This window comes from Oncorhynchus clarkii, chromosome 6, assembly GCF_045791955.1.
Source record: "Oncorhynchus clarkii lewisi isolate Uvic-CL-2024 chromosome 6, UVic_Ocla_1.0, whole genome shotgun sequence".
NCBI lineage: Eukaryota > Metazoa > Chordata > Actinopteri > Salmoniformes > Salmonidae > Oncorhynchus > Oncorhynchus clarkii.
Genome location: NC_092152.1, coordinates 46,470,499 through 46,490,249, shown reverse-complemented (window position 1 = coordinate 46,490,249; position 19,751 = coordinate 46,470,499). Strand labels below are relative to the sequence as shown.

Here is a 19,751-nt window from a genome sequence, read left to right as displayed (position 1 = left end):
ATCTATATACACAGTAGAAGGTGTCCTATATTGACATGAAAGGCCGATGAGTAAGGAAGAAGCCACTGCTCCAAAACCGCCATAAAAAAACAGACTACAGTTTGCAAATGCACATGGGGACAAAGATCTATTTTTTTTGAGAAATGTCCTCTGGTCTGAACAAACAAAAATAGAACTGTTTGGCCTGTTTGTTTTCCTCCAAATCGTTATGTTTGGAGGAAAAAGGGGGAGGCTTGTAAGCCGAAGAACACCATCCCAACCGTGAAGCACGGGTGGCAGCATCATGTTGTGGGAGTGCTTTGCTGCAGAAGGGACTGGTGCACTTCACAAAATAGATGACATCATGAGGGTGGAAAATGATGTGGATATATTGAAGCAACATCTCAAGGCATCAGTTAGAAAGTTAAAGCTTGGTCGCAAATGGGTCTTCCAAATGGACAATGATCCCAAGCATACTTACAAAGTTGTGGCAAAATGGCTTATGGACAACAGAGTCAAGTTATTGGAGTGGCCATCACAAAGCCCTGAGGAAATCCCATAGAAAATTTGTGGGCAGAACTGAAAAAGCGCGTGTGAGCAAGAAGGCCTACAAACCTGACTCCGTTACACCAGCTCTGTCAGAAGGAATGGGCCAAAATTCACCCAACTTATTGTGGGAAGCTTGTGGAAGGCTACCCGAAACGTTTTAACCTTGTTAAACAATTTAAAGGCAATGTTACCAAATACTAATTGAGTGTATGTAAACTTCTGACCCAATGGGAATGTGATGTAAGAAATAAAAGATGAAATAAATCACTCTATTATTATTCTGACATTTCACATTCTTAAAATAAAGTGGTGATCCAAACTGACCTAAAACAGGGAATTTTTACTAGGATTAAATGTCAGGAATTGTGAAAAACTGAGTTTAAATGTATTTGGCTAAGGTGTATGTAAACTTCCAACTTCAACCGTATTTCAGATTTCACCTTTTCATTCCATGTGCTACTGATGAACTCTGCCTCAACTCTGGCTACTTCTACAGATGGACAAGATGCTTTTGGTCCTTTGATTTGCAGACCATAATTGGGTAGGTTTTATCTGACCTGTTAAAACTTCAGCATAGGTAACATCTGACACACAAACGGGTACTATGATTTGGCTGGGGATTGAATTCCCAAACTTCCAATATCAGAGCGCCCACTCTAACCACAAGGCCACTGAGTTGGTCACACACTAACCTGTGTTCAATCACAGAGACGTTAAAAGCCAATCTACTTCTTCAATAAAACTCAACAAAGAGCAGCGCCATCTAAATCTATAACCACCATTATCTGTCCACATGACATACTGTGCCTTTAGAAAGTATTCACACCCCTTGACTTTTTCCACATTCTGTTGTGTTACAAAGTGGGATTAAAATGGATTTAATTGTCATTTTTTTGTCAACGATCTACAAGAAATACTCTGTCAAAATGGAAGAAAAATTATAATATTTTTAAAACATTTATGAAAAATAAGACACCAATGATATCTTGATTAGATAAGTATTAAATCCCCTGAGTCTATACATGTTAGAATCACCTTTGGCAGCAATTACAGCTGTGGCTCTTTCTGGGTAAGTCTCTTAGTGCTTTTCACACCTGCATTGTGCAACATTTGTCCATTATTAATTTCAAAATTCTTCAGTATTACTTTAGTGCCTTGTTGCAAACAGGATGCATGTTTTGGAATATTTATTTTCTGTATGGGCTTCCTTCTTGTTACTCTGTCAATTAGGTTAGTAGTGTGGAAAAACTACAATGTTATTGATCCTTCCTCAGTTCCCTCTTATTAGAGCCATTCAACTCTGTAACTGTTTTAAGTCACCATTGGCCTCGTTGTGAAATCCTTTGAACAGTTTCCTTCCTCTTTGGCAAATAAGTTAGGAATTACAGTATCTTTTGTAGTGACCGGGTGTATTGATACACCATCCAAAGTCAAATTAATAACCTAAACATGCTCAAAGGGATATTCTATGTCTGCTTTCTGTCTTTGGTCTTTGTGTCTTTGGTCTTTGTGTGTTTGAAATTCATTGCTTGACTGATAATTGTGTGTGTGGGGTACAGACAATGAGGTAGTCATTCAAAAATCATGTTAAACACTACTATTGCACACATGGAACTTATGTGAGTTGTTAAGCACATTTTTATTCCTGAACGTATTTAGGTTGAATACTTGACTCATTTTTTACTAATTGTATTATTCAGCTTTGACATTATGGGGTATTGTGTGTAGTAGGCTAGTCACACAAAAAATATAAATGTAATACATTATAAATTCAGGTTGTAACAACAAAATGTGGGAAAAGTCAAGGGGCGGAAATACTTTCTGAAGGCAGGCACTATGTTATAAAAATATACTATTGTTAATCATTATAGATTCTACAGTATTATTGATTCAGTGACCTGTATGTCAGTGGTCTATTACTGTTATTGGAGGGATGTGGTGTTACAGATAATATTGAATTCATATTGGCATTAAAACAGGTCAGAGGGTTAATGAGTGTCACAGCTTTAATGGTTCTCTGGCTTTGGGAGGTGTGACGTGGTTTTTATGGTTGAGAGCACACGAAGGCTTGCTACCATAACCATTCCATTTCCTCTCTCCATTAAATAGAGAAGCAGACCATCACACAACTCATCCAAATATGACAATTAATATGTATGTGTGTGTGTAGGGAGGGTGGGTGGAATAGATTAGAAAAAACTTCTAACCAATCACTGTGAGGATGAAACTTTCAGCAGATTTTGAGGTAAGAGTGCAAGCTGAGAAAATGATACTGTGGACAAGAGCAAGGTTCAGCATCAAATAAGCACATGCACACACTGATGAAAGCTCTTTGTCCTGACATTTGAGTGAAGCTTGTGGAAGAAAGGAGACAATGTCATACTGGGAGGGTGGGAGATATGACAGTGAGGCAGAAAGAAAGAGGAGAAGCGAGAGGATTTGCTTCGCTCACAATCTGTCCGGATGTGATAAGCCCTTTTTAGTATGGAGGTCTATGAGAAAATATCGAATTACGTGAGACTTGTTTGATCGAATATAAGTTTCGTAATGTTTAGGCTTTTACAAAGGTACTGATATAAGTGGATGCACGTGGCATTCCGACAACATTGAAATAAACAACTTACTTGTGCCTGTTGTTCCCCCGTGTATCTTCCCTATCATTGGCTAGAATGGTTCTACCTGATCTCGCCAGCCTTCAATCATCGATGACATGCATTTCCATTGCTAGGGTGGTCACTCGTTTAATCTTTGAGTGAGGCCACTGCTTCTAGGCCGTGTGTGCGTGTGTGTGTGCATGCGCGAGCGTACCTTCTTGTGGTAGATGCTGCACACTCCTCTCTCCAGGTCTGGCAGACGGAAGAGCAGGGCTCTAACGGAGGGTAGGGTGACGGAATCAGACTCCAGGATCTCACATACAGCACCTTGTCTCTCACATATAGACCTGTGGGGTGAACAAGTGCCTCCAGGGTTGACATTTTGTATACAGAAGCACAAGTGCTATTTTCAGTTTCCTCCCCAGCAACACAATGTGCATTAGGCATTCGAGTGTGACTGCAGAGTGCAGAGAGACATGTGCATGTGTGTGTAATCTGGGTTTTATTCATGTAAGCGTGAAGCAGGGTTCTCTCATAACCTATCTGATGGTAGAATCGAAGATTTATAATCCTAACAGCAGATCTGAGCGAGTAAGAGAGATTACAGTCTCAGCCCAACCCCAAATCCATCTCTATCCCTCAGACACTCAGTGCAGATCTGAAAGGTCCGTGTGTGTACTTGCTCCAGGGTAAAGTTTCCCCTAGGTACATATTCCTAGGTTCAGCTTCCCCTCCCCGCCCCTAAATCCTTAACCATTAACGGGAGAAATGCAAAACTGACACAAGATCAGGGTCTCGTGGCAACTTCACCGTAATCTGTTGCTGAAGCCCAAACCAGTCCCTTTCCTTTCCCCTCGCCCCCCCATTTCCGAATTCACTCACGCCTCCACCATATGCACAAGTGATGTAAATCTGAGGGATTTAAAATGATCATGGGTTTAGGGGCCACTTCAACTGAGCCAGCAATGCTGCCAGCTCAAGAGCAAAGTGCTATCCCAACATGCACTGCGATATGTTTGGTGTTAACAATTTCATACAAAATAATGGAGAGTTGAGCCTAATTATATGCAAAATATATTTGTTTGTGTCTGATTTCTAGGCTTGACACATGTAACAAATGAAATACCTCACAAATTGAATGTTTAACTGTTACGGAGGTTTATATCTTGTAAAATGACAGGGGAAATTTGTTCATTTTAATTTAATTCTCATTTTATTATTTAACGTGGAACATAAATTGCATCATTCAAGTCCCAAGTGTGTCCTGAAATTAATGGGTTAATTTGATCCCACAGGAGGTTGGTGGCACCTTAATTGGGGAGGACAGGCTCATGGTATCTATTCTAGAAACACATGGTTTCTATGTTTGATGCCACTCCGTTCCAGCCATTATTATGGGCCGTTGTTTGATCCACTCATCACTCTTGAAGTCACCCTCAGAGTTTCGTCAGCAATAGATGACCACGGAGGGCCCTCCAAGCGAGTTAGTAGAGGCAAAGGACTGGTTTGGGATTCAGTGTGTACTTACTGTGCATCTTTGAGGGGCTGGCTTACCCACTTCCTCATCAGTCTTCTACCAAATGAGGTGTGGGTGTGGTCTAACACCCACAACAAACTGCCCTTCGTACCTCCATCTGTCTGTAACACAAACCTTTCTGTGAAAAAGAGTACTGCACTTGGCCTAGTAATATCGTACCGTTCCAATGCTCCACAATAACAATTGCCCAAACTTAATTTAGGCCACAAAATAGCACCAAACAGGACATTATATAAGATAAAGTTGTAAGTTGTATACAAGTAAACTGCAGGAAAAGTACAGTGGTTCATCATGTAAAAGTTGCAGCGTACTGCAGCACAGCTTGCATGGTGCCGCAGAATTCTATGGCATGTTATTTAAGTGTCAGCCATTGTAACCATTAAAGCTAGTTAGTGCTAGTTTGACCACCAGAGGGCATATTTGAGAAGCATTTGATAGCCTTCAATAGTGTCTGTACAAGAGCATTTAAAACCTTTTTTGTAAGAACATAGTGTATGGGACTAATTTTAAGAAATGTTGCTTAATTCATTTGATTAATATTATGGTGTTTCTATTCCAAGAAAAATGAAAAACCCTCTGGGTTTCCGTTAGGATGGAACAGAAAATATGGAGCTGTACAACGTGACGATCGGGAGTAGGCTACAGTACTAAGAGCATAACATGTCCACACCCTAATTGTATAATTCTAGTCTAACCAATACACAAACAGAGATTCAGTGAAAATAAAACTCTCATTGATTTACCAAGACCAGACCCCATGCTTGTCTCAGAGCAGCGCAAAACTGTGCTAAAATAGTGACCACAGCGGGTAGGCTTATTGCATCAAATGCTATTGCTTCTAATTTCAATATGCTTTTTAAATAAGAGATACGCCACTTTTAACAGCACATTACTCAACACTAGTGAGACTCATGTCGCCTACAGTAGGCCTACAGTATATCGAAAATATTTTGATATTCAGATTACAAATCGCTCACTTTAATTTTTTTTACGAAATAACCTACAAATTATTGTTATATATTATCAAGTTGATGGCACAGTCATATAGCCCGGCACCTACATAAAGCTGAGTGACTCACTCATTCAGGCTTTGGATCAAAATAAACAAGTAGCAACATTCTTTCTGATAGTCTTTAAAAAATAAATGTTTTGGTTATCCTGACCTGGACCCCATGTACAAGATTATAATAGCCTTCCCGGTTGGCGCAGCGGTCTAAGACATTGCATCACAGTGTAAAATGCATTGCTACAGATGCAGGTTCGTGACAAACAGTAATTACATATGGGTCTCCCAGTGGCGGCCAGCACGGGTATCGAACCTACATCTGAAGCAATGCATTTTGCACTGCGATACAGTGTCTTCAACTGCTGCGCCAATCGGAAGGGCTATTATAATACTGTACATTGTGTCCAGGTCAGGATAACTAAAACATTTCTTTATTAAAGACAGCTACTTCTGAGACACAGTAATTTAATTATGAACACCCGGAGGTTCACGGGTAAGCCACATTTTCCTCGGGATTCATCCCAGTTGGTATTCTCGTGGTATCTCTTTGGTTACACATCCTTGGAATAGCAGAACAGCATAACGGACCGGACGGCCCTTGCTGTGCCTGGTGAGCAGTTGGTCAAGTTCTGTTGTCAGAAGAGGACTAGAAATGTCAGGGTGAACTGACGACCTGACGAACCCAGGAACGAGTAGCACCATAGAAAGAAGCTGGCTTGATGAAAACAATGTCCATTTTGTCTGTTCTCTTTGGTCACAATGTCATTTTTTTGTAGATAAATAGCTTGTTTTTGAATGGTAACTGTGTTAAGGGTGGAGTTGGGGCGGGGTGAGGAGTACTGGAAAGGTGTGACTTTCATTTTACAACAGACCATCAGTAAACAGCAGATCGACGATTATCCTCACTTTGATTATGCTGTAACAACATACTGTAGCACCATGACCAGGATCTCTATTCATTTAAGTGAGCAGATTAGGGCTTTCAGGTGGAACGGATATCTTCTGGAGACATTTAAAAAATACTGGTAGACTTGGGGATTTTGGTCACGGACAGCGCTATTCACAAATGTAACACTTTAGAGTACTTAAGCATCAAATACATTGTAAGTAGGGGGATGTTCACACCTACAGTAGCAGGGCTATAAAGAGTCTATTGTCCTGCTAATCGGGCCACAAGTACAGTGGGGCAAGTACTTATTTCCCACCATAATTTGCAAATAAATTCATTAAAAATCCTACAATGTGATTTTCTGGATTTTTTTTCTCATTTTGTCTGTCATAGTTGAAGTGTACCTATGATGAAAATTACAGCCCTCTCTCATCTTTTTAAGTGGGAGAATGTGCACAATTGGTGGCTGACTAAATACTTTTTTGCCCCACTGTATTTGAAAACCTGTTTTGAAAATGCCACCAGCTGTTCATCACTACTGTAAATAAAAACACAGCATCTTGTTTACATTCTTTATTGTAACCGCAATGTCACAAATAATTTGTATCTACCGTTCCAATTACTTTTAGAGTTTGGGATTTACAAATGTGTGCTTTTCATGTCATTTTTCGCTAAATCCAGTTCTGATTTAAGTGGAACTTTTGACTGACGCCTTTAGCGAGAGGTCTAATGCTTTAATATTTAATCATATCTGCCTTCCGATTTCATATCTAAGGGTAATTTTGCACGCCATTATATGTTACATTGTTTTAGTTTTAACGTGCAGACTGGCACAAATGACAACAGGACGTTTCCCTAGTCAGCGCCATTATTAGTGCAATGCCCCTTAAAGTGTTGTTCTGTGCTACCCAGTTGGGCGGGTTAGGGGTCCACCCCCCCCGTCCGTCAGTCCGTCCTCATGGGCTAGGTCCGTCTTCTGTGCACGGCTTTGCGGCCCCTCCTGTGCCCCTTGCACTCGTGTCTTGAACCTCTCGCGCCCACCGCTACTTCAGTGGATACAGCTAGAGAACTGCAAGGCAATCCCATTGTGCTCCACTCGGGTGCCATGACCAATATATATTGTCCTGCTAATAACAGGGTTAATAATATATGTGTGTGAATATCCAAGGGGCTTTTATATTATTCTAAATTAATAATAATAATCATTTTGTTTAAAAAAATAACAATATTTTGGAGATGATTTCGTTTTCAAATAACGTAAAAACCTACAGTCATCTCATGGGTCTCCCAGTCAAGACCGGCACTAGTATTGAACCAGTATCTGTAGCAACACAGCTTGCACTTCGATGCAGTGTCTTAGACCTTTGCGCCACTCAGGCGCTGTACAACGTGACTGGTCGGGAGTTGGCTACAGTACTACAGTAAGAGCAAAATAATCCTAAACATTTCCACACCCTAACTGTAGTCTAAATTACTCTTAGAATAAAAACCTTAGTGTAACAACAGTTTTATTAAGTAATAATTAAGTTGTGCACAAGTCGTGCACAATTATATATCTATAATTATTTAAGTTTATGTCACCCACTCATTGTCAGTTAGAGACACAGTAGGACCCAAAAGCATAATCAGTGCTCTAACTCCCCCTTGCGCTGGTCTGGAGCAATGAAGTGGTGACGCCGGGTACCGTACGAAACCACAAATTACCTCTAAGTCCCGCAGCATAATCACAAAACTTTTAGTGGAGCAACCACTCATTCACTAACACGTACCTGGTTGGTGAGTATCTCCAGGTTTCTGAGAGTGGGAGCACTGAGGACCATACCGTCTGACTCACAGGAGAGGTGCCTGAACGAACTTAAAGTCATACACACACAGAGATTTACCACATACAATATTACAAGAGTCACAGGGAGTCAGTCTGTGGCAACCACAAGGGTGGTGTGTGTGTATGTGTGTGAGTACCTGTGGTGCAGTAGTACTCTCTGCAGGTTAAACTCTGTGAGGTAGTGGATGAGAGGACCCAGACAGCAGACCACAGGACTTTCCAAAGAGGCTATACTGGAGAGAGGTCTGGAACCTGGGGATGGTCACACGAATACAGCAATGAGTCACAAACTCGTGCCTCATTTTGTTAGAGAATACTTGTTTCGTTGATCATCCGCCAGCGTCCCCAAAATACACACACACACACACACACGCTGTCCCAACAGAAAATATTTTTCACTTAAAGGACAGATGGAAGCACGGACCTGTAATTCATGACATGAAGCCTCTCTCTCTCTCTCTCTCTACCCTGTCTCTCTCTCTCTCTAACCCCTCTCTCTCTACCTACTCACTCTCTCTACCCTGTCTCTCTCTCTACCCTGTCTCTCTCAGACTCACCTGAGTCCTGTGTGTGACAGTAGAACTCAGTGACAGTGTTCATTGCAGAGGCAAAGTCAAACTGGGCACTTTCCCTCTTCTCTATACGTACGCCATCACCAGCCTGCACACTGCAGAAAGAGAGAGGCAAATAGAGAGGGAGTGGAGAGAGGGAGAAGGCAGGGAGAGAAGAGTGACAGAAGGAGGAAATAGGAGGTAGAGGGAGCTTATTACACCAGCTCCTATAAGAATCAACCTGTTAGTCTGAACAGTTCAGGCACAAAAATCTAAGCTCAAGTAAAATGTTTTAGAAAAATATCTAAAAATATACAGTACCAGTCAAAAGTTCAGACACACCTACTCATGCCAGAGTTTTTATTTATTTGTACTATTTTCTACATTGTAGAATAATAGTGAAGACATCAAAACTATGACATTTAAAAAATATATATATATATATATTTTCAAGTCAGTTAAGAACAAATTCTTATTTTCAATGACGGCCTAGGAACAGTGGGTTAACTGCCTGTTCAGGGGCAGAATGACAGATTTGTACCTTGTCAGCTCGGGGGTTTGAACTTGCAACCTTCCGGTTACTAGTCCAACGCTCTAGGCTAGCCTAGTGGTAACTAGGCTAGCCTAGAGCGTTGGACTAGTAACCGGAAGGTTGCAAGTTCAAACATTTAGAAATAACACATATGGAATCATGTAGTAACCAAAAAAGTGTTAAACAAATCAAAATATATTTTATATTTGAGATTCTTCAAATAGCCACCCTTTGCCTTGACGACAGCTTTGCACACTCTTAATGCATTCCACCTCATGAAGCTGTTTTAGAGAATGCTAATAGGTGTAGCCTTGTTAAAAGTACATTTGTGGAATTTCTTTCCTTCTTAATGCAATTGAGCCAATCAGTTATGTTGTGACAAGGTAGGGGTGGTATACAGAAGATAGCCCTATTTGGTAAAACACCAAGTCCATATAATGGCTAGAACAGCTCAAATAAGCAAAGAGAAACGATAGTACATCATTACTTTAAGACAAGGTCAGTCAATGTGGAACATTTCAAGAACTTTGAAAGTTTCTTCAAGTGCAGTCACAAAAACCATCAAGCGCTATGATTAAACTAGCTCTCATGCGAACCGCCACAGGAAAGGAAGACCCAGAGTTACCTCTGCTGCAGAGGAGACCACTACAAAAGGAAACCAATAAGAAGAGGAGACTTGCTTGGGCCATGAAACATGAGCAATAGACATTAGACCGTTGGAAATCTGTCCTTTGGTCTGATGAAGCCAAATTAGATTTTTTCTTCCAACAGTCGTGTCTTTGTGAGACACAGAGTAGGTGAGCGGATGATCTCTGTATGTGTAGTTCCCACCGTGAAGCATGAAGGTGGTGGTGTGATGGTGTGGGGATGCTATGCTGATGACACTGTCAGTGATTTATTTAGAATTCAAGGCACACTTAACCAGCATGGATACCACAGCATTCTGCAGCAATACGCCATCCCATCTGGTTTGTGCTTAGTGGGACTATCATTTGTTTTTCAACAGGACAATGATCCAACACACCTTCAGGCTGTGTAAGGGCTATTTGACCAAGAACGAGAGTGATGACGTGCTGCATCAGATGACCTGGCCTCCGCAATCGCCCGACCTCAACCCAATTGAGATGGTTTGGGATGAGTTGGGCCGCAGAGTGAAGGAAAAGCAGCCAACAAGTGCTCAGCATACACTACCATTCAAAAGTTTGGGGTCTCTTAGAAATGGCTTCTTTTTTTTTATCACATTTTTTGTCCATTAAAATAACATCAATTTGTTCAGAAATTAAGTGTAGACATTGTTCATGTTGTAAATTACTATTGTAGCTGAAAACGGCAGATTCTTTCTGGAATATCTACATAACATAGGCGTACAGAGGCCCATTACCAGCAACCATCACTCCTGTGTTCCAATGGCACGTTGTGTTAGCTAATCCAAGTTTATCATTTTAAAAGGCAAATTGATCATTGGAAAACCCTTTTGCAATTATGTTAGCACAGCTGAAAACTTGTTCTGATTAAAGAAGCAATAAAACTGGCCTTCTTTAGACTAGTGGAGTATCTGGAGCATCAGCATTTGTGGGTTCGATTACAGGCCAGTAACAAAGACCTTTCTTCTGAAATTCGTCAGTCTATTCTTGTTCTCAGAAATGAAGGCTATTCCATGAGTGAAAATGCCAAGAAAAAAACAATGACATTTCTAAGTGACCCCAAACTTTTGAACGGTAGTCTATGTGGGAACTCCTTCAAGACTATTGGAAATGCATTCCAGGTGAAGCTGTGTGAGAGAATGCCAAGAGTGTGCAAAGCTGTCATCAAGGCAAAGGGTGGCTACTATGAATAATCTAAAATCTAAAATATATTTGGACTTGTTTAACACTTTTTGGGTTACTACATGATTCCATATGTGTTATTTCATAGTTTTTACGCTTGCATTATAGGTAATTCCACGGTAACGGAATTGCTCCAAAAATAACAGATTTCAAAGTTTAACAAACCATACAACTCTATGCACAAGGACTATATTTAACAACATACACTGAACATGTACAAAAATCACATTTACTGGAAGAACTGTGCAGATGCAAAGTTTGGTAGCAGAATGTCTGTAAAATCTCACTGTTTTTTTGTGTGAACATGTTTTCCCAAAATTCTGTTAAATAAGATTAAAATATGTCTGCAGAAAGAATGGGGTGTCAGCTATGACATGACACCTTGAGTTTTAAAAAAAATAACAATAATCGGACCAACCGAAAAATGTATGTAAACGACTTCAACATCCATGGACATCTGGTGTCAGTCAGTGGGTGAGGATGCTGGTTACAGTAAATGGAAAGAGATGGGGCTCATAAGTAGGTGTCAATAAGAGCTGGGAGCGGTGACATTAATTGGAGAGAGAGAAGAAAGAGAAGAGGGCGAGGGGTTGACCACCAGACAACAGAAAGAAAAGTTATTAACTGAACATAACAGTATTCCAGCGGAAGGGAGAACATTAGCAGGTGACCCAACTGTGGTTTGTGACTATTATGATTCCGCACTGTAGCCAAATCAATTGCTAAATTGACGTTAATGACTTTTCTGAAATTCTGTTACAGATTTGGTAACAGAATTTTGTTTTAAATCAATTAATAAAGTAAATTGATATCTGTACAAACACTATAACTAATTGATTGGTCTACCTTTACATGTTACTTCTTTGAACTTTCATTATCCTCCCTCCAAATGCTGTATTATAGAAATGTTAAAATATCTTATAGATATGTTGATTTTTGGTAAGAGAAGGCCATGTTACCGAAAAAATAACCGAAACTAAATATACACTGCCTTCAGAAAGAATTTTTACTCCTTGACTTATTCCACATTTTGTTGTGTTACAGCGTGAATTCCAAAGAAACGGAGACGTTTCTTTAGTTTATTTGGAATTCAGGCTGTAATGTTTATTTTCAGCAAACTTAACATGTGTAAATATTTGGATGAACATAAGATTCAAAAACTGAGACATAAACTGTACAAGTTCCACAGACATGTGACTAAGAAAAATGGAATAATGTGTCCCTGAACAAAGGGGGGGTCAAAATCAAAAGTCAGTATCTGGTGTGGCAACCAGCTGCATTAAGTACTGCAGTGCATCTCCTCCTTATACAGCTGCTGTGAGATGTTACCCCACTCTTCCACCAAGGCACCTGCAAGTTCCCGGACATTTCTGGGGGGAATGGCCCTAGCCCTCACCCTCCCATCCAACAGGTCCCAGACATGCTCAATGGGATCGAGATCCGGGCTCTTCACTGGCCATGGCAGAACACTAACATTCCTGTCGTGAAGGAAATCACACACAGAACGAACAGTATGGCTGGTGGCATTGTCATGTCAGGAAGATCCTGCAGGAAGGGTACCACATGAGGGAGGAGGATGTCTTCCCTGTAATGCACAGTGTTGAGATTGCCTGCAATGACAACAAGCTCAGTCCGATGATGCTGTGACACACCGCCCCTGACTATGACGGACCCTCCACCTCGATCCCGCTCCAGAGTACAGGCCTCGGTGTAATGCTCATTCTTTCGACGATAAACGCGAATCCGACCATCACCCCTGGTGAGACAAAACCGCGACTCGTCAGTGAAGAGCACTTTTTGCCAGTCCTGTCTGGTCCAGCGATGGTGACTTTGTTGCCGATGATGTCTGGTGAGGACCTGCATTACAACAGGCCTACAAGCCCATCAGCCTATTGCGGACAGTCTGAGCACTGATGGAGGGATTGTGTGTTCCTGGTGTAACTCGGGCAGTTGTTGTTGCCATCTTGTACCTGTCCCGCAAGTGTGATGTTCGGATGTACCGATCCTGTGCAGGTTACACGTGGTCTGCCACTGCGAGGACGATCAGCTGTCCGTCCTGTCTCCCTGTAGCGCTATCTTAGGCGTCTCACAGTACGGACATTGCAATTTATTGCCCTGGCCACATCTGCAGTCCTCATACCTGCTTGCAGCATGCCTAAGGCACATTCACACAGATGAGCAGGGACTCTGGGCATCTTTCTTTTGGTGTTTTTCAGAGTCAGTAGAAAGGCCTCTTTAATATCCTTTTTTAATAGTTTTAATTGCCTACCGTCTGTAGCATGTTAGTGTCTTAACGACCGTTGCACAGGTGCATGTTCATTAATTGTTTATGGGTCATTGAACAAACATGGGAAACAGTGTTTAAAACCCTTACAATGAAGATCTGTGAAGTTATTTGGATGTTTACGAATTATCTTTGAAAGACAGGGTCCTGAAAAAGGGACGTTTCTTTTTTTGCTGAGTTTAGATTAAATATATATTTTTCTCACCCATCTACACACAATACCCCATAATGATGAAGTGAAAACACGTTTTTAGAAATGTTTACACATTTATTGAAAATGAAATTTCTAATTTACATAACTTATTCACACCCAAGTCAATACTCTGCAGAAGCACTGCAAAACTCTGTTTTAAAGTCACCATTGGCCTGAAGGTGAAATCCCTGAATTGTTTCCTTCCTCTCCAGCAACTGAGTTAGGAAGGACTGCTGTATCTTTGGAGTGACTGGGTGTATTGATACACCATCCAAAGTGTAATTAAGTACTTCACCATGCTCGAAGGGATATTCATTGTCAGTTTTTTTTATTTTACCCATCGACCAGTAGATGCCCTTCTTTGCAAGGCATTGGAAAACCTCCCTGGTCTTTGAGGTTGAATCTGTGTTTGAAATTCCCTGCTCGACCTTACAGATAAGTGTGTGTGGAGTACAAAAATTAGGTAGTCATTCAAAAATCATGTCAAACACTATTATTGCACAGAGAGTGAGTCCATGCAATTTATTATGTGACTTGTTAAGCACATTTTTTACTCCTGACCTAATTTAGACTTGTCATAAAAGGGGTTGAATATGTATTGATATGTATTGAGCTTTTCATTTTTTATTCATTTGCAAAAACTTTAAAAAAAAAAAAAAACATCATTCCTCTTTGACATTATGGGGTGTATAGGCCAGTGACAACAAAATGCAAATTGTATAACTTTTTTTATTCTGGCTGTAAGAAAACAAAATGTGGAGGGAAAAAAAACAAGGGATGTGAATACTGTGTGAATACACTGTAAGTGTTGATATTAGTTATAAGTGTTGTACTTCTAAAACCTTTTAATACTTTTTCTGGTAGATGTTTTCTAAGAGCCCCTTTTCCACCTGTTTGACAAGAAATCAAAGCCTGCTTATTCCACATTTTTGGGATGGACACTTTTTGAGAGATGAAAATATGCCTAGGGCTGTGGCAGTCATGAAATTATGTCAGCCGGTGATTGTCAAGCAAATAACTGCCCGTCTCACGGTAATTGCATAAAACGGTAATGACATAAAACGTTAATTAGCATAAACACATTTAGCATCTCCTGATTACCACACACCTACAAGCCACTGATGCAGACCTTTGGAACATCTACATTTTAAAATGTCTAGTAAATCAATTTAATATAGCCTACACCATCACAATAAATCCCGTATTTACTTTGGACAGGTCTAAAGAAACATATGAAGAATGTAGTCTATTTCAGAAGAACAAAAAAGCATACTCTGAGTTGTCCTTATGTTAATATAGACTCTTAAGGGGTCTAACACAGTCTACGCAAACACCTGCATTTTGGAACGGAGGAGACTGGTACTTCCGAGAACACAAACACCTGCATCTTTCATAGCGAGCTAGCGAAGGACTGGGAAAGAGGGGAGGAGAACAGTATAGGCAGGTCTGCCCACAGACAGACAGAGTTAGAACTGTGCACTAGGCCTAAATATCGATAATCAAAAGCTGCATTTCGCAATAGAATGCTGTATCTGGCAATTTCTTGGTTTACAATGTCTTGCAATTTCAGTACAGCAGGGCCCATCATCAATGAATAGGCTAGGATATTCTACACACAACAGGCCGAAGACTGAACACCCACTCGCATCTGTAGCGAAGGGCAGGCGAGCCAGCGCGAGGGAGAGAGAGGGGGCAGGCAGAAAGAATGTCTTAGTATTCTGTATTTCGCAATGTCTTGTTTTGCATGCCTCGCAAATTCACCAAGGTAGCCTACAGCTCGCCTTTTCCTTTCTGGTTTTACTTAAATTACACAATTATCCCCAGGCCTTTATAGGCTACCGTTAAGTTAGCCTATAACATGAAAATAATATTTTGTGATAACTGCACTGTGATTTGAATTTTGTGGGGGGAATTCTTTTTTTTTTTAGAATAAATGTTTTTCACTAAGGAATTTTGTTAAGGATCCGAACATCACTTAAAAGTTAGTTCAAACCCCTAGTGTAAAGCCCTTTATCTTTCATTTGACATGCTCCTATGAACTTGACATGTTGGTGCGCATGGAAATGACCTTATTGCTTCATTATAATGTGTCATAATGCTCTATAAGTTAAGCAATATAACTAACATAACCCTTCAAATAAAATATTATTTGTTTTACTGAAACTTCAATGTCTGTCAACATCATACAGTACCCATATTTTGCTTGTGCCTGACAAGTATTTATTCCTATGAAAGTCTCTCTCTCTCTCTCTCTCTCTCTCCTGTGATTTCAAGGACTCTGTGGCTTTGTCATCTCTTGCTGTTTCCAAGACAACCAAAGCAAACACGTGGCAGAGAGAGAGAGCGAGAGAGATGGAGGATTCTCTTTAACAGCAACACACTCCACAAACAGACAACCAATTGAACCATTGCAACGAAGAACCATATATTAGTCTGTAGGATTCAATTGTTGAAAACACAGACGAAGCAGCATGCCTCCAGCTGACTTCCATTCTAGCTAGAGATGGTTATAAAATACCAGCTATAGACAGGCCCTTCAACACCATCACACCCCTGGGTAGACCCGATCAATAGCCAATACACTCAGCCATTCCAAATAATCAATCTCACACACCAATGGTTCTGATCAACCTGTATGTAGAACATAGACCTTACCGTGAAATGGTTACAAGCCCTTAACCAACAACGCCGTTCAAGAAAGAGTTAAGAAATGTGTACTAAATAAACTAAAGTAAAACATTTAATAAAAAGTAACAATAACAAGGCTACAGTTGAAATTGGAAGTTTACATACACCTTAGCCAAATACATTTAAACTCAATTTTTCACAATTCCTGACATTTATTCCTAGTAACAATTCCCATCTTAGGTCAGTTAGGATCACCACTTTATTTTAAGAATGTGAAATGTCAGAATAATAGTAGAGAATTATTTATTTCAGCTTTTAATTTCTTTCATCACATTTCCAGTGGGTCAGAAGTTTACATACACTCAATTAGTATTTGGTAGCATTGCCTTTAAATTGTTTAACTTGGGTCAAACATTTCAAGTAGCTTTCCACAAGCTTCCCACACTGAATTTTGGCCAGACTGACGAGTTTCAGAAGAAAGTCTTTGTTTCTGGCCATTAAAACCCACAAATACTGATGCTCCAGATAATCAACTAGTCTAAAGAAGGCCAGTTTGATTGCTTCTTTAAATCAGGACAACAGTTTCCAGCTGTGCTAACATAATTGCAAAAGGGTTTTCTAATGATTAAAATTATAAACTTGGATTAGCTAACAACATGCCACCATCACAAGAGTGATGATTGCTGATAATGGGCAATCAATCACGCCTTCTTTTTTTTATTAAAAAGCTGGAAATAGTCATTTACAACATTAACAATGTCTACACTATAAGAAGTTGGTGTTATTTTAAATGTACAAAAACTGCGCTTTTCATTAAAAAACAAGGACGTTTCTAAGTGACCCCAAACTTTTGAACGGTAGTGTAAAAAACACATTTTAAGCCCTGTCAAGTTTGTTGTTGACTATTGCTGACTATCGTTGACAGCCATTTTCAAGTCTTGCAATAGATTTTCAAGCCGATTTAAGTCAAAACTGAAACTAGGCCACTCAGGAACGTTCAATATCGTCTTGGTAAACAACTCCAGTGTATACTTGACCATATGTTTCAGGTTATTGTCCTGCTGAAAGGTGAATTTGTCTCCCAGTGTCTGTTGGAAAGCAGACAACAAGGTCTTCCTCTAGGATTTTGCCTGTGCTTAGCTCTATTCCTTTTCTTTCTATCCTAAAAAACATCCTAGTCCTTAGCAATGACAAGCATTACCCAAAACATGACGCAGCCATCACTATGCTTTAAAAATATGAAGAGTTTTTTTGCCCCAAACAGAACACTGTATTCAGGTCAAGAAGTTTTTGCAATAAGACACTAAAGTACTACTTCAATCAGGATGCAAGGTTTGGATTTTTTGTATTCTGTACAGGCTTCCTTCTTCTCACTGTAATTCAGGTTAGTATTGTGGAGTAACTACAATGTTGTTGATCCATCCTCCGTTTTCTCCTATCGCAGCCCTTCAACTCTGTAACTGTTATAAAGTCACCGTTGGCCTCATGGTGAAATCCCAGATCGGTTTCCTTCTTCTCCATCAACTGAGTTAGGAAGGATGCCTGTATCTTTGTAGTGACTGGGTGTATTGATACACCATCCAAAGTGTAATAAATAACATTACCATGCTCAAAGGGATATATTCATGGTCTACTTTTCTTATTTTTACCCATCTACCAATAAGTGCACATCTTTGCGAGGCATTGGAAAACCTCCCTGGTCTGTGGTTGAATCTGTGTTTGAAATTCACTGCTCGACTGAGGGACCTTACAGATAATTGTATGTGTGGGGTACGGAGATGAGGTAGTCATTCAAAAATTATGCTAAACACTATTATTGCTCACAGTGAATCCACGGAAGTGTTCTCACGGAAGTCCTGGAGTCACTCACCAGGAGTGGTAAGTACTGACGAAACTTGAAATCAACAAAATGAATTAGTGTTAGTGTGAATTAAATTGTAATGTTTGGATTGTTTCAAGAGTTCATGAAGAGCTATGAATTTTGATATGTTTCATTGTACTGTAAGTTCTATGGATTTTATTTCCAACTTTTTTTGTTTTGTTTTTTTTGGAAAGTTCAAAGACAAGCGACACAGGAATGCGCCAATATAATTTAGATAAGGTTTTTGAAGAGTAGATCCAAGAATGTGTGTGCTGTCATGCCTTTTGTTTGAATGTTTTGGGACATGCAAAGTGATGTTAGACTATGGGAGATACTGGGATTTTAGTGCTCTTGGAAGAATAAAAACTGGGTTTAAATCCAAATCTAATTTTATTTGTCACATGCGTCGAATACAGCAGGTGTAGGTAGACCTTACAGTGAAATGCTTGTTTTACAAGCCCTTAACCAACAATGCAGTTAGAGAAACAAATACCAAAAAAAAAAAGTAAAAGTAAAAAGAACAAGTAATTAAAGAGCAGATGTTGGTCATGGTTTAAACACTGATCGTGGAGTCATTGGTAAACCGATCTACGTTTGTATATCATAGTGGTGAATTTTCTATGCTGTTAAGACTTGGACTATTTTGTATTATTTTTATCGTGAAGATTTCTGTTATGTACCATTTGCTATTTGTATTCTTATTGCGGAACTGTAATAAAATCGGATTACTTTTAAATGTAGCTCTCACATTTGAGTAATATTTCTTGAATTATTATTTGGTGAAATGTCTAATGGTAAATGTTATTCACAACATACATAGCATATATACTTGGTCTCCAAATGTGCATCTCTGAGCAAAGGTTAACTCAATAACCTAATGCTCATTGATTGCAAGATATTAGCTCCTTGTTAGAAATCTATATTATTAAATTATTGCGCGCTCCAACGAGCGTCTGCGTTGCCAAGGGCTAAAATAGAAGTCACCCACGTGCCATCTCCTCATTGGTTATACCCACGTGGGGTCAGACGAATGAGGTCAGTGGCAATAATGCACCTAATTTATGAAAGTTGCCAGTCGCAATATAAAGTCAAGAGAAGAAAAAGCCAAGAAAAAGGAGAGATGAATAGAAACGATTCGGATGACCGTTTTATGTGTGGATTAATTAGTGGAGTAAAGGACCTTGCGCATTTCAGGTAAAATAACAACTCAATGTTTATATCCCAGGACAAATTAGCTAGCAACAGCAAGCTGCCTAAATAGGACAAATTACCTAGCTAGCTAAATGTCCATAAATGTTTAATGCTTTTGTTCCCAAATTAATATAATTGGTTCAGAGTTTGTTTTGATATTTTAACCTGCGTGTCGTGATCGCGTTTGGTGTGGGGGGGACAAAATACATACACCGTGCTTCTACAGCTGCATTGCTTGTTGTTTGGGGTTTTAGGCTGGGTTTCCGTACAGCACTTTGATATATCAGCTGATGTAAGAAGGGATAT

General features: G+C 39.9%; 1 protein-coding gene across 2 annotated transcripts in view; it reads right to left on the bottom strand.

The window, feature by feature from the left end:
• LOC139411217 (mutS homolog 3 (E. coli)) overlaps nucleotides 1–19,751 on the bottom strand; it is a 135,090-nt gene that overhangs the window by 102,171 nt on the left and 13,168 nt on the right. For both annotated transcript variants that reach the window (XM_071157218.1, XM_071157219.1), the window contains exons 9-13: nucleotides 8,937–9,046; nucleotides 8,517–8,631; nucleotides 8,324–8,408; nucleotides 4,651–4,760; nucleotides 3,337–3,469 (exon numbers count right to left, since the gene is read on the bottom strand). In XM_071157218.1, the coding sequence (XP_071013319.1) occupies nucleotides 3,337–3,469; nucleotides 4,651–4,760; nucleotides 8,324–8,408; nucleotides 8,517–8,631; nucleotides 8,937–9,046 (553 nt within the window). The remainder of the gene's footprint in view (nucleotides 1–3,336; nucleotides 3,470–4,650; nucleotides 4,761–8,323; nucleotides 8,409–8,516; nucleotides 8,632–8,936; nucleotides 9,047–19,751) is intronic.